We start from the raw sequence: 12,790 nt of genomic DNA on the forward strand, positions 1-12,790 counted from the left end.
CGTACGGTAACATCCATTGACCTTCAGCTCGTGAAAGTGGCAGCCACTGAGACAGCTGATAGCTGACATAGCTGACACTATTGTCACTAACGTCTTTATTAACTTCAGCCAACCTCTCGCAACGAGAAACATGGCGCATGGGTACATCGATTAGATTCATGTGACCATTGATTCGACTTGGACAAGTCTCACTCTTCCAATGTCTACTACGCTTTGACCGCCGACTTGTCACCCAACATCTATCTGACAAGGATGCTTCTTGGATAATATTCGGAGGGAAGATGTATGTATCGTTTGCCTCAGTTTCAATCTATCGACATCTTTACATTTTTATCAGGGAATATACAACTAGGTAAACGGCTACACTCAACCAAGAGGTAGATCGTCACAAACATACGGTGGGTCTAATACTCTTCGTCCTTTGTGGTTTGAGAAGGCCGTACATGGAAAGGAGGTGAGCCGGCCCTAGTCGTCGACGGTACTAGTAGAGACTGTATAACACAAAGTATCTAGTCGACATAGAGATGAGTACTGCCCAGCTCTAACGGATGCTTTTGATACTCTTTGCGCAGTCATCCTTCAAGTCCAGAGCCCAAGTCAGCCGATTTGATGGTTTGGAACCGAGGGTCTGGTTTCTGGTTCATATATGTGGCTTTGAAACAGCTCGGGACTGATACAAAGATGCAGCATGTTAGCATATGCCATTCATCATGATATGCTCAAACTGGCAACTTGCTATGTCTGCAAATGCAATACTGCATGCCAGGTATAGAAGGGAGGGTTCTTTGACGACTCGTTCATGTCTCTTGTAGGCCGAAAGACGAACCAGAGGACATGCTAGTTTAGAGTCTCGAAATGCCAAGTTCTAGCTTGAGTTGAGTGGTTAGACATTTCAATTTGTCGATATCTCGTTGCATAGGAGATGGAACTCGACTCGGGGGCAATCTGCAGCAATTTACTAGACTTGCCTTACTGTAGGTACCTGCTGTAGGGACTAAAGATTCTAAACCAAAAGCGGTGAGGGGAAATTGGCGGGGCACTAGACTAAAGTTGATGGGTACTGGACCCTTTGATTTGCCTGGTTTTTTTATTTAAAGAAAATAAAATTGTTTTGTTTTGACCATTTTAAGTATGCTACGGAGTGTTGTTTCATGCGATAGATACAGTACAGTACAGACTAAGTTTTTTGTTATTCCATGTGACCGACTTTTGTGAATTAGCCCATAATGGATAAGGCATAATTCAGTATAGAACAGAACCTACATTGTATAATGACGCAGGGATAATTTCAGTGGTTGTCGGGGCATTATATTATATTATCTTCCGGGAAAATGAATGGTCAAACAGAAAACAAAGCCCCGACCGACAATGAGTGACCGAGTCTCGACCCTAAAAACCTACAGTAACGTAGGTGATCGTCAGTGACCGCGTGCTTTGCTCGTGGCATGCTGAGTCTCAGTAGGTACTTGATCAAGACGCCAAGATTTGGTGCGTCGTGAGGTATCTCATTCATTGGTTCAATAGACTGACCGGGCTGCTTTTGACTCGAGGTTTGGTCTGTTGAACGTGAGAGAACCCTTGTAGTGATTAAATAACTACATACATAGATACATACATACATTCACTGTGTACTATGAATGTGATCCATCGATATCGATATCCCTACCAAGATTTCATCATCTACCGAAAAACAAAAGGAAGGAAATAAAAAGACACCACAACCGGACCCAGGCCCACTGAAAAGTAAAAAAAAGAGTGTGCGCCTGTTTTTTTCGATTCGACTCCGTCCCCGAGGCCGTCTCCAGCTTCCGCCGCCGAGTGACGAGTGACCGAATTGCGTCCCACAATCTCTTGGGGAATCAAAAAACTTTTTGAGTTCAGAAGACGAAATAATCAGGTCAATTTGTGTAGTCTATAGTCTGTTATTTTTCTCGCACCCTATAGTCTATCCCGTACTGTATGTAGACTGACACTGGACTGGACTGGACTGGGCTTGGGCCTGGAACTGGAGCCCTACCTTAGTCAAGTCCCCAATCAGAACCTCCAATAAACCCATCTTGCCCAATTTTTGAGCCCCTGGACTTGGACGGCCCTGGTGCTACTTTGTCCCGACTACAACTTTTTGGGCCTCTGGCATCGTCCATAGAGACCTGACCTAATATTTCCAGCTCCGATTCCAGCTCTTGCAAAAGGAAAGCAGGGAAGTAAAAAAAGAAATCCTGTCTTGCTGAAAACAGAAAAAAAGAGTCTTTTTGACCTTTTTTTTGAGGCGAATACCTTGGATTCCTCCCTCCCGACTCGACTCGACTCGAGATCGCATCTGCATCTGCGTCTGCGTCTGCTCGTGGCCCTCTATTTCCGACTGTGAACTAGCTGAGGTGGACTTTGTGCTTTTTGGCTTGTCTCTAGATCCATGCCCCGCCATCCGCCGCTCGCCATTCTTATCCAGTCCTGACAGATCCTGATTCCGCCTCTTTCGTCCGCGTCCGCCTTTCTTTCTACCTACCTCACACTCCCATTTCTCTTCGGCCTCGACGTCGACTTCTCTATATATATCCACCCTTCACCATGGATACTGCCGCTGTGAGGTCCTTGCTCGCCGCTAGCTTGGACCCTGATGCAGACAGCCGAAGGCGTGCTGAGATTCAGTTAAAATCGGTGCGTCTTTGCATTCGCGTCTTTGTGTCGTGTGTTGTGTTGTGCTGTTTTAAGGGAACGCCTGTGTTGTGCTTTGGGTCCTGCTGGGGGTTATGAATAGCCACCTACTCTGCCAGACCAGCAGCAGCAGCATCGCTTGCCTTACATGGTCGCCGCTTTCTATCTGCTCTGCGCCCACTGCTACTACTCAGCTGCCTATCCCTTGCGCCAACCTCAAATCACTAAAGGAACAAACATGCTGATTTACATTGTTACACTATCTAGATCGAAGAACAGCCCGGTTTCCTCGAATGTCTGCTCGATATTCTACAAGCCGAACAGGAGGCTAGCGTTCGCCTGTCAAGTATGTTGACCCAATATCCATGCCCCTCTACCCAAACTTTACTCGCCCGTTGGTTCAACTCTAATATCTTCTCCAGCCGTAATTTACGTCAAAAACCGTGTCAACCGCTCATGGTACAACAATGAGGGTTACTCTACCGAGCCCCCGTCCACCCCAATCCCCGAAGATGAGAAGGCTCGTGTGCGAGACCGCCTTCTGCCGATTCTTGCTGCCTCCGAAGGCCTCGTCCGCCAGCAGCTTATCCCCGTCCTTCAGCGAATCCTCCAATATGACTTCCCCGCTCGTTGGCCAAGATTTATGGACTTCACTCTCGAACTCCTGAATATAAATAACCCAGGCTCCGTTCTTGCTGGTCTGCAATGTCTACTTGCCATCTGCCGTGCCTTCCGCTATAAGTCGACCGATTCCGACGACCGACAACACTTTGATAAGATCGTCGAGGCAAGCTTCCCTCGTCTTCTGGCTATCTGCAACGAGTTGGTGAACCAGGAGAGCGATGAGGCTGGCGAGATGCTTCACCTTGCCTTGAAGGCCTATAAGCATGCGACATGGGTACGCTTCCAATGAAACATTGCCTATGTTCTCTAACAAAAGATATACTGATCTTCCTCGCAGTTGGAACTTTCCCCCACGTTGCGACAGCGCGATGTCAACATCGCTTGGTGTACTGTTTTCCTGCACACCGTCTCCAAGACCTGCCCTGCCAGTGCCATGCAGGGTGACCAGCACGAGCGCGAGAAGCATCACTGGTGGAAGGCCAAGAAATGGGCTTTCTTCAACCTGAACCGTCTCTTCATTCGGTACGACTATCCTAACTTTCTCGGCATCGGTGAATTAGCACTAACATGGTGGTTTCAGACACGGCAACCCTGCCAGCCCAGGCAAGGGCGAAGAAGCGCTTGCTTTCGCCAAGGACTTCACTGCGAACATTGCTCCCGAAATTCTCAAGCACTACCTCCAAGAGATCGAGAAATGGGTCGCCAAAACCTCTTGGCTCAGCCGGCCTTGTCTTTCATACACTCTGGTTTTCCTCGACGAGTCAGTCCGTCCAAAGGAGATGTGGGCACACCTGAAGCCTCACCTTACCAACCTGGTCACTCACTTCGTCTTCCCCGTCCTCTGCCTTACCGAGGAGGATGTCGAGCAATTCGAGGATGAGCCCGATGAGTATCTTCACCGAAAGCTCAACTACTTCGAGGAGGCGTCCGCTCCTGATGTCGCAGCCACAAACTTCCTTGTCAACCTCACCAAGAACCGCCGCAAGGAGACTTTCGAGATCCTCAAGTTTGTCAACGCCGTAGTCAACGACTATGAGCAGGCCGAAGATGACAAGAAGAACCACATTGCCAAGGAGGGTGCCTTGCGCATGATCGCTACTTTGGCTCCTGTTATCCTGGGCAAAAAGAGTCCCATTGCGGACCAGGTTGAATACTTCCTTGTTCGTTATGTTTTCCCTGACTTTACTAGCTCGCAGGGCTATCTCCGTGCTCGCGCTTGCGACACCATCGAGAAATTCGAGCAGCTTAACTTCCAGGATCAAAACAATCTCCTCACCATCTACCGACACATCCTGGACTGCATGGCTGATCCTGCCCTCCCCGTCCGTGTCACCGCTGCGCTCGCTCTTCAGCCTCTTATCCGACACGACATCATCCGAACGAGCATGCAACAGAATATCCCCACCATCATGCAGCAGCTTCTCAAGCTCGCCAACGAAGCCGATATCGATGCGCTCGCAAACGTCATGGAGGATTTCGTCGAGGTTTTTGCTACTGAGCTCACTCCATTCGCAGTGGCTCTCAGCGAACAACTCCGAGATACTTACATGAGGATCGTTCGTGAGCTTCTCGAGAAAGAGAGCAAGGTTGGCGATGATGGGGAACTTTACAACGAATACGATGACAAGAGCATCACTGCCCTTGGTGTCTTGCAAACTATTGGTACTTTGATCCTCACTCTTGAGAGCACTCCTGATGTCCTGCTCCACATCGAGGCTGTCCTCATGCCTGTCATCAAGGTGACCCTGGAGAATAAGCTTTATGATCTTTATAACGAAGTGTTTGAAATCATCGATAGCTGCACATTCGCCGCCAAGTCTATCTCTCCAACTATGTGGCAGGCCTTTGAGCTGATTCACACTACCTTTAAGGCGGGTGCTGAGTACTACCTTGAGGATATGCTGCCAGCCCTGGACAACTTTGTTCAGTTTGGTGCTCCTCAGTTGGCTCAGAAGCCCGAGTATACTCAAGCCCTTTACTCCATGGTTGCCGACATGTTCACCGACAGTATCCAGGGCGGGGTCGAGAGAATATGTGCTTGCAAGTTGGCAGAGGCCATGATGCTTAGCTTGAAGGGCCAGATTGATAGCTGCGTTGAAGGTTTCATTAACATTGCCATGACCATTCTAGCCAACGAGGATATCAAGGTCAAGAGTTATCGCATTCACCTGATGGAGATGGTGATCAACTCGATCCACTACAACCCTCTTCTCACACTCCAGGTTCTTGAGAACAAGGGCTGGACAAACCGTTTCTTCAGCCTCTGGTTTGGCAGCATGACAGCTTTCACTCGTGTCCACGACAAGAAGCTGTGCATCGTTGCTATCTCAGCTCTTCTTAGCCTCAACCCTGAGCACGTCCCACAAAGTGTGTCTGTTGGTTGGCCGAGATTGCTTCAGGGCATTACTGAGCTGTTCCGCTCCCTCCCTGCTGCCCAAAAGAGTAAGTCCAATGAAATTTTGGAAAAGATTTGAAACTAACAAATTACAGACCGTGACGAGGCTCTGCGCGATGATTTCCACCTCGAGTCTACTTACGATTATGGTGAGGAGGATGAGTGGGATGACGATGGGGCCAACTGGAACGCCGAAGAGGAGGAAGAGACCGGCGAGACGGCTGAGTCCAAGGACGAGAGCACTGCTTACCTTAATTTCCTCAACGAGGAGGTACGTTCAGCACGCACTAATCGCGGTGTTCGTGATCATTGCTAATACAAAACCAGGCCCAAAAGTTCAGCCGAGCTATCGATGACGCCGAAGAAGATGATCTCGGCGAGGATTCTGTTCTACTCGAGTCACCGCTCGACAAGATTGAACCCTACCAGCTCTTCCGCAACACGTTAATGAGTAGGTTGAATGCGCACTTACGACAGTACATCGCTGATTTTGTTTAGAAATGCAAGCAGAGCAACCCCAATTCTATGGCGGTTTGGCCGGGCACCTTACAGCTGATGACCAGAACGTTATTCAGAACGTGATGGTCAAGGCCGAAGAGATTGCTGCGCAGCAGGCCCAACAGGCGCAGCAAGCACAGCTTCTCGCCCAGCAGCAAGCTGCCGCCATGGCTGCCAGCCTAGGCGCACAGAACGGAGGTGCCAGCTAATGTGGCGGACTTGATGGTTGAGAGAAAATAAGTTATTGAAGTTATTTCTACCCCCTTTGTTATATCCCCTTCTCCTTTCATGTCAGGGCAGGAGTAAAGATTCCCCGGAGACCAAGAGACGTGTTGAGCCCATATCAAAAGAAACAGATTTTAGAACGTGCAAACAATGATGGACGAACCCATTTAGTGGCGGACCTTCCGAAAGAGTGCCGTGGGTATGATTGGCATAGGATAGCTGGTTGGGAGGTTATTTGACGAGGTGTTTATCATGATGGCAAAGGAGTGCCGACAGGAAGCGACGAGAGCACGACAGATACGAAAAGAAACGAGTGCACCATCAGGCAGGAGAGAGAGACTTGAGACGGTGATTGGAGATGGCTGCAACCCTCGAATCAGATAGTCAAAAGGTAAATTCAAAAATTAGTTCCAGGTTCAGACCAACTCGTTCGACCCATGAACAGTGATGCCGAGACCTTTTATAGTAACATGAAAGCGTTGGTCATAAAGGAACATGATCACTCGACCGTCTTGTACTAAACTCGTTTGTTGGGTCGCCTTTCTTATCGAGAAAATACTGCAGCAACACACTGGCTGAGACGCTAGGCTGTTAATCGTGTTTATTGTAGTTGCTTGCCTGGGAAGACCTAGAAGTCTGGTCACTGTTGGGAGTCTAGTCGACAGCACGGCCGGTGATGTAGCTTAGGTCTGCTCAGTGGTGGCTCTTGCAGATGACGAGTGTGCAGGCAAGAACAAGGGACATCTTGGCGAAGTAGAGGAGGAGACGCATGGTTAGGTATTGAGTCTCATTCAGACACACAAACAGATACTAGGATCTTGTGGTAGGAAGAAGGCAACTTGATAGGATTCGTGGTCTTGACGATGACTCTGGCTTGAAGTAGAAGCAAGGTTGCTTAAAGCTTTCAACTGGGCTACAGCAGTGTGAATAAGCCATCTCTTTGATCCAGTTGGCCAGATCATTTTGCGCAGACATATTGTTTGCAATGTCTAACCAGTGTTTCTTCGCAGACGAACCAGAACCTAACCATTCACAACGTAAGAAGCAAGGAAGTTATGATGATGCTGCAGAAGGATGGCCCTGAGTATACTACAAGCCAAGGAATAGCCCATGTCAGCCCTACGTACAATCTCGGATCTCCACGAGAATCCCTACTAACGAGATTATCCTTGGCGATATCACTAACCCTATTACCGGGTGTCTGGAGATTAGATCTTGGAACAAATACGATGCCAAGATCAACCCATCCAGCGGGGCGAACGGCACTCTTATGGTATATGGTAGCAATGTGATACATAACATTTGACACTACCACTGAGATGGTAGTCGAAACTAGTTCATTATTAAATCATTACCCATATCTATCACAGTTTACCAGCCATATAGCTAAACTCTTCCCTCGTTCCAAGGGCATGTAAGGCTGCATCCAATGCTGTCTTGACAAGTTCATCCAAAGCCTCTTGACTCTCGATCCCGACGCTGATCCGAACCAGGTGCTCAACTACACCATACTTGGCGGCCCAGTCCAGCTCGGAAAAGTGTGCGAAGAGTGTGTATGCACAGCAGAGAGTGAAGTTGGTCCCCAGGCTTGGACCTTTGGCTACGTCCAGGGCATCATGAAACGCTATCGCAGCTTCTGGTGTCTTGAAGCGAATAGAGAGCAAATAACCGTAGCCCTTTCCTGGTCGCCTGTATCTTTCGTAGATGTTTTGAGTTGGGTTGCCTTTCGGATAATATACTTGTTCGATCGATGGATGGTTACAGAGTATCTTTACTGTTCGTTCCGCGTTCTCACTTGCCGTAATGACTCGTTGTTCAAAATCAGCACTGTTCTTCTCCATGACTATTGCATCCAGAGGAAAGTATGTATCACAAAATCCGTCCTTCAAAAGCTGCTACATAGTCGGGAAAAGTCTTGACTGTGGGTTGAGCGCTGCACTGCCACCCATGACATTGCAACTACCGCTGAACATCTTTGTCAAGCTCGTGCAAACAACATCGCAGTACGATACAATCCCGACGTTTACTGATGTTGCGACCGTATCGTCTACTACGAATAAGAAATCGTGGTCAATGGAGAGTTTTTGTAGACGTTCAAGGTCTACTGAGCCGAGGAGCGGGTTGCCTGGAAACTCGGTGAAGAGAGCAGATAGCTGTAGTCCATCAGCCAGATCTGCCTCGAGATTATCTAGATCGGATGGAGTAGCACCATAGAGCTTGCAGTTGAACCCGTAGATCTTGCTTAAAACTTTGAAAGTGTCGACATAGAGGAAGCTGTGTCACTGTTAGGTCAAGTACCAAGTCCCGACTCCAGGTCTACATACCCGAAAATTGCGACAGTCGCTTTTCCATTTGTATTGAGATGTTGAATGGGTTCCGCAGTATGGCTGATCGAGGACATGCCACTCGGGTACAGGAAGACGTCATCCACATCCAGCCTATTAGTGTCGGTACTGAATAAGTCGGCAATCCGCTTTTGTACCTCAAGTTTGGATTCTGAGGCCTCTTCGTCTGGGAGATGGTTCATATATGACCTGCTGGCATGGCTCAAGAAGGGTGCATTTTCCAACCAGTACGTGGCCCGCCGACTCGAGACTCCAAATCCGGTGTGTTGCCAGAATGCTTTGGCTTCCACAGCCAAGCCTTGTGGATAGACTACTGCATAAATATTGTCAAGAGTGCAGTTTTTTGTCAAGTCTTTCGCAAACCTAACCCCCTTATTGAAGTCGGCTTGTAAGACAAACGTCTGTCCCTTATCTTGGGCGTTCAGATACTCGTCACACATCCTTGCATGATGACTTGCCGGTAATAGCATAACTGATCGGCCAGGCTCAGCTAACAAAGCTCTTAACTCAGGCGGAAGCTCATCTGAAGTGGATTCCGAAGAGGTCCGCTGAAGTAGTTGTTCAGCAAGCTGACCTACGACAAGCGGAACGAAGAATCGAGGGTAGCCGGTCTTCAACTGGGAGATCAGTTCTGGCTCTCTTCTCGCCCATGCGACCGTATCTTTCCATGTTGGTATATACACACTGACTGCCTTGGAAGGCATAAGCTATTGAAGCTTGGAGATGTTATGTTCGGGATTGGACTTACATGCTTGTCCCCTGGTGGGAGAGAACTCCCAAGTTCTGCCTTCATCTCCAGATTCTTGATCGCAGTATTCCCAGGTTTTTCTTTAGCCTTTATCGGAATAATTTGGCCAGTAATATCATGCTCGGGTAGAATAGTACCAGAAACTGGGAAATGCCGTACAGCTCAGAGGAGCAGATGAAGGGGTTTTATGTCCATCAGGTTGCCATGTCCATTCATCAACTCTCTTCTGTTCCACCGCATCTCAGCCCGTCCTGTACCCTTCCAACAGGTTTTTGAGGCTGTTTACTATTGACATTAATGTAAGACATGCATTAGTAGCTTCAGCTAGCCATTGAAGGCGTGCACAATTCTCAGGGTGTCAGAAGAAATGACCGCTAGAAGCATAAGGGACAAAATAGTTTAGTTGTCTTATGCCAGTTTAGATCCGCTCTTTGGCTACTTTATTTTAGTAACCTAAGCCTTAGAAGACGATTCTTCTGTTACCCACCTGACAACGAAGGTCTTTAGTTCTTTCGTCCGTGTTGATCGACATTGAGGCCGTGCTTATAAGTGGGAAACAATTGGTTTCCCTCGATAGAATGATGTCAGTGCCGCGATGAGGAATCAGTATGAGATGTGCCGTCTTCATTGTCAAGCTTCACTACGTAATTCGTAGCGGTTATGGTCAAGACCTGACGTTCCTTCTGCTAATATCAAGCTGACTTGGGAGAGTCTCAGTCATGAGTTCCCCTCGATACGACATGGTTATCTCAATATTCATGTGAGTGAGACACAGACTTATCGGGTGGAAAGTGACGGGTTCTGAGGCTTAAAAGTAAATACCTAGTCTAGGGTATGTCAGATTATCTTGGGACAAAGTGCATATCAATGCCGTGCTGTAGTGTAGTGCAGGGCAGGGGTTCAATCAATGTCCCGAACCAATCAAATGGCTTTTCCTTTACAGCTTGGGGCATTCTCGGCGTTCCCCGCTCAACCCTCAACGCCGCGGCGGCCCCCGTCCATTCGTCGCCCGTATTTGGAGCCCTTTGCAGGGAAGGTGCGAGTCTAGGGAGGTACCTACCTTGTCTACCTTGCCCAGGTAGGTCAGGCAAGTCACACCGTCTTGTCTTGTCTTGTCTTGTCTGGTCTGGTCTGGTCTGGTCTGGTCTGGTCTTGCCTCCTGTCGTCTCCCCTCAGCTTATCCAACACAAAGACTTCCTTCTTCTCCCTCTCCTGCTCCTCCTCTTCTTCTTCTCTCTCATACAACTCGTATCTTTACACTGACCTCATCACAAACTTTAACTTTGAATCTCACTACTCTTCAGCCATGACAACCCGTTACCGTGTCGAGTGTAAGTCAACCGTTGATAAACCCCCACATCAGTCTCAATCTCAACTCCTTGCCTTTGTCCCCCAAACTCTCATGGTTACACAAGCTCATCATGGCAAACAGATGCTCTCAAGACACACCGAAGAGACCAATTTATCGGTATGATCAACCAAACTTTCTCTGCACTTTCCAAGAAATGCTGTAGTACAGCCACATATCCTCGAATTTTGACACATCGCTCAGTATCGTCCCCGCATCACATGCATCACCCTCATTACTGCTCATGTTTCACTCATATCGAACCAAACTAACTCGAATTTCAGAATGGGTCAAGGGTCTTCTAGCTGTTCCTTTCGTCCTGTACTCGCAGCCCACGGGTGTGTTTGGAGATGGCCCCAGTGTTACACAGATGGCTGAGGAAGCTCACCGTCGTTATGCCGAGATCATGCGTGATGTAGAGGTCATGATTGATGATCATAGTATGAATCCACTCTTGCAATTTGAAAAGAAACGTATTGACTCTAAGTAGTTAGCCGCCAGCAAGATGATAGTATGCTCCCGTCAAAGTTGCGGATGCTTATACCAACTGCGGGCCCCTTCTTCACTCGCCTCCCCCTTGAAGCAGCTTTCAAGTACCAGGACAGGAAACGGTACATCTCGTCTCGAAGATTTGTTGCTCCGTCTTTCAACGATGTTCGCCAAATCCTAAACTCAGCTCAGTCTATGGCTGTGACCAATGGATCTCTGCAACTAGCCACGTTCGATGGTGACGTGACACTGTACGATGATGGTTTCAATTTGGAGCCCACAAGCCCTGTGATTCCCCGCCTCCTCGGTAAGCTTGCTGTCATATCTTGAAAGCTGAATGCTAACAGACGGTAGACCTTCTGCGCAAAAACATCAAGATTGGTATTGTTACAGCTGCCGGTTACACCTCTGCTGATCGCTACTACGAACGCCTTCACGGATTGCTTGAAGCCATTGCAGAGTCGAACGATCTGAACCCCTTGCAGAAGCAGAACATTGTGATTATGGGAGGTGAAGCAAACTACTTGTTCGAGTACTCGCCGTCTTCGCCTCACAAACTAGCTCCTGTCCCACGCACTCAGTGGTTGACTCCCGAAATGGCCTCATGGTCAGACGCTGACATTACAAGATTGCTGGATGTTGCCGAGAGTGCCCTCCGTGATTGCGTTAACAACCTCAATTTGCCTGCCATGATCATGCGCAAGGATCGAGCTGTGGGAATTATTCCCAAGGAACCAGGAACTCGTATCGCACGTGAGAGTCTTGAAGAGACTGTCCTCATCGTTCAGCGTATCCTCGAGCTTAGCAGCCTTGGTTCCAGTGAGGAACGGCCAACCAAGCACCGCCCGAGCTCTCCACCCATTCCACCATCGGTAGCAAGCCAATCGCGCCGTGTACCGTTCTGTGCCTTCAACGGCGGAAACGACGTGTTCGTCGACATTGGTGACAAGAGCTGGGGTGTGACAGTTTGCCAGCAATGGTTCGGAAGTAAAGAGAACGGCGGCGCTATCCGTGGTGAGAACACACTGCACGTAGGCGATCAATTTCTGAGTGCTGGTTCCAATGACTTCAAAGCACGAAGTGTCGGAACTACGGCTTGGATTGCCAGCCCTGCTGAGACTGTCGAGCTATTGGATGAACTGGCCGACATGATGCAAAAGAAACTGTCTTGATCCTGGAACTGAAACGGTCCGTGGCTGAAAGCACGGGCTTTTAGAATTCTTGCACGCCAAGCTATGTCGACATCCATGACAGGCAAACAGACTGGTTTGTTCAAGAGATGCCCCTGGAATCACGACTATACGCAGATCTATGATCGGTTACCATGCGGCGCCTTGAAAGCGACTCAAAACTAGCCACGGACGAAGAGTGATGTCAAATGGTGAACCAACGATTACGACTACTTCTTCACGGAAAGAGGTCACACGTTGGGGAGACATCGCTTAAGACTGTTCACGGTCACC

The 12,790-nt window shown here is 48.6% G+C and overlaps 2 protein-coding genes across 2 annotated transcripts; one reads left to right on the plus strand and one right to left on the minus strand.

Moving 5' to 3' along the window:
- Positions 1-2,568: 2,568 nt before the first annotated feature.
- On the plus strand, positions 2,569-6,381 carry FIESC28_11107 (uncharacterized protein; the record flags this gene model as incomplete). The annotated part of the gene is made up of 8 exons (XM_031165236.1): positions 2,569-2,658; positions 2,923-3,001; positions 3,078-3,553; positions 3,617-3,801; positions 3,860-5,721; positions 5,770-5,945; positions 6,002-6,125; positions 6,173-6,381. The coding sequence occupies 8 exons, from the start codon at positions 2,569-2,571 to the stop codon at positions 6,379-6,381; spliced, it is 3,201 nt and encodes a 1,066-aa protein (XP_031010698.1).
- A 1,380-nt stretch (positions 6,382-7,761) lies between these two features.
- Positions 7,762-8,924, minus strand: FIESC28_11108 (uncharacterized protein; the record flags this gene model as incomplete). Its single annotated transcript, XM_031165237.1, has 3 exons — positions 7,762-8,292; positions 8,425-8,671; positions 8,722-8,924. The coding sequence occupies 3 exons, from the start codon at positions 8,922-8,924 to the stop codon at positions 7,762-7,764; spliced, it is 981 nt and encodes a 326-aa protein (XP_031010699.1).
- Between the last annotated feature and the right edge of the window lie 3,866 nt (positions 8,925-12,790).

Source organism: Fusarium coffeatum, assembly GCF_003316985.1.
Source record: "Fusarium coffeatum strain FIESC_28 chromosome Unknown BRIP53273_contig_361, whole genome shotgun sequence".
Lineage (NCBI taxonomy): Eukaryota > Fungi > Ascomycota > Sordariomycetes > Hypocreales > Nectriaceae > Fusarium > Fusarium coffeatum.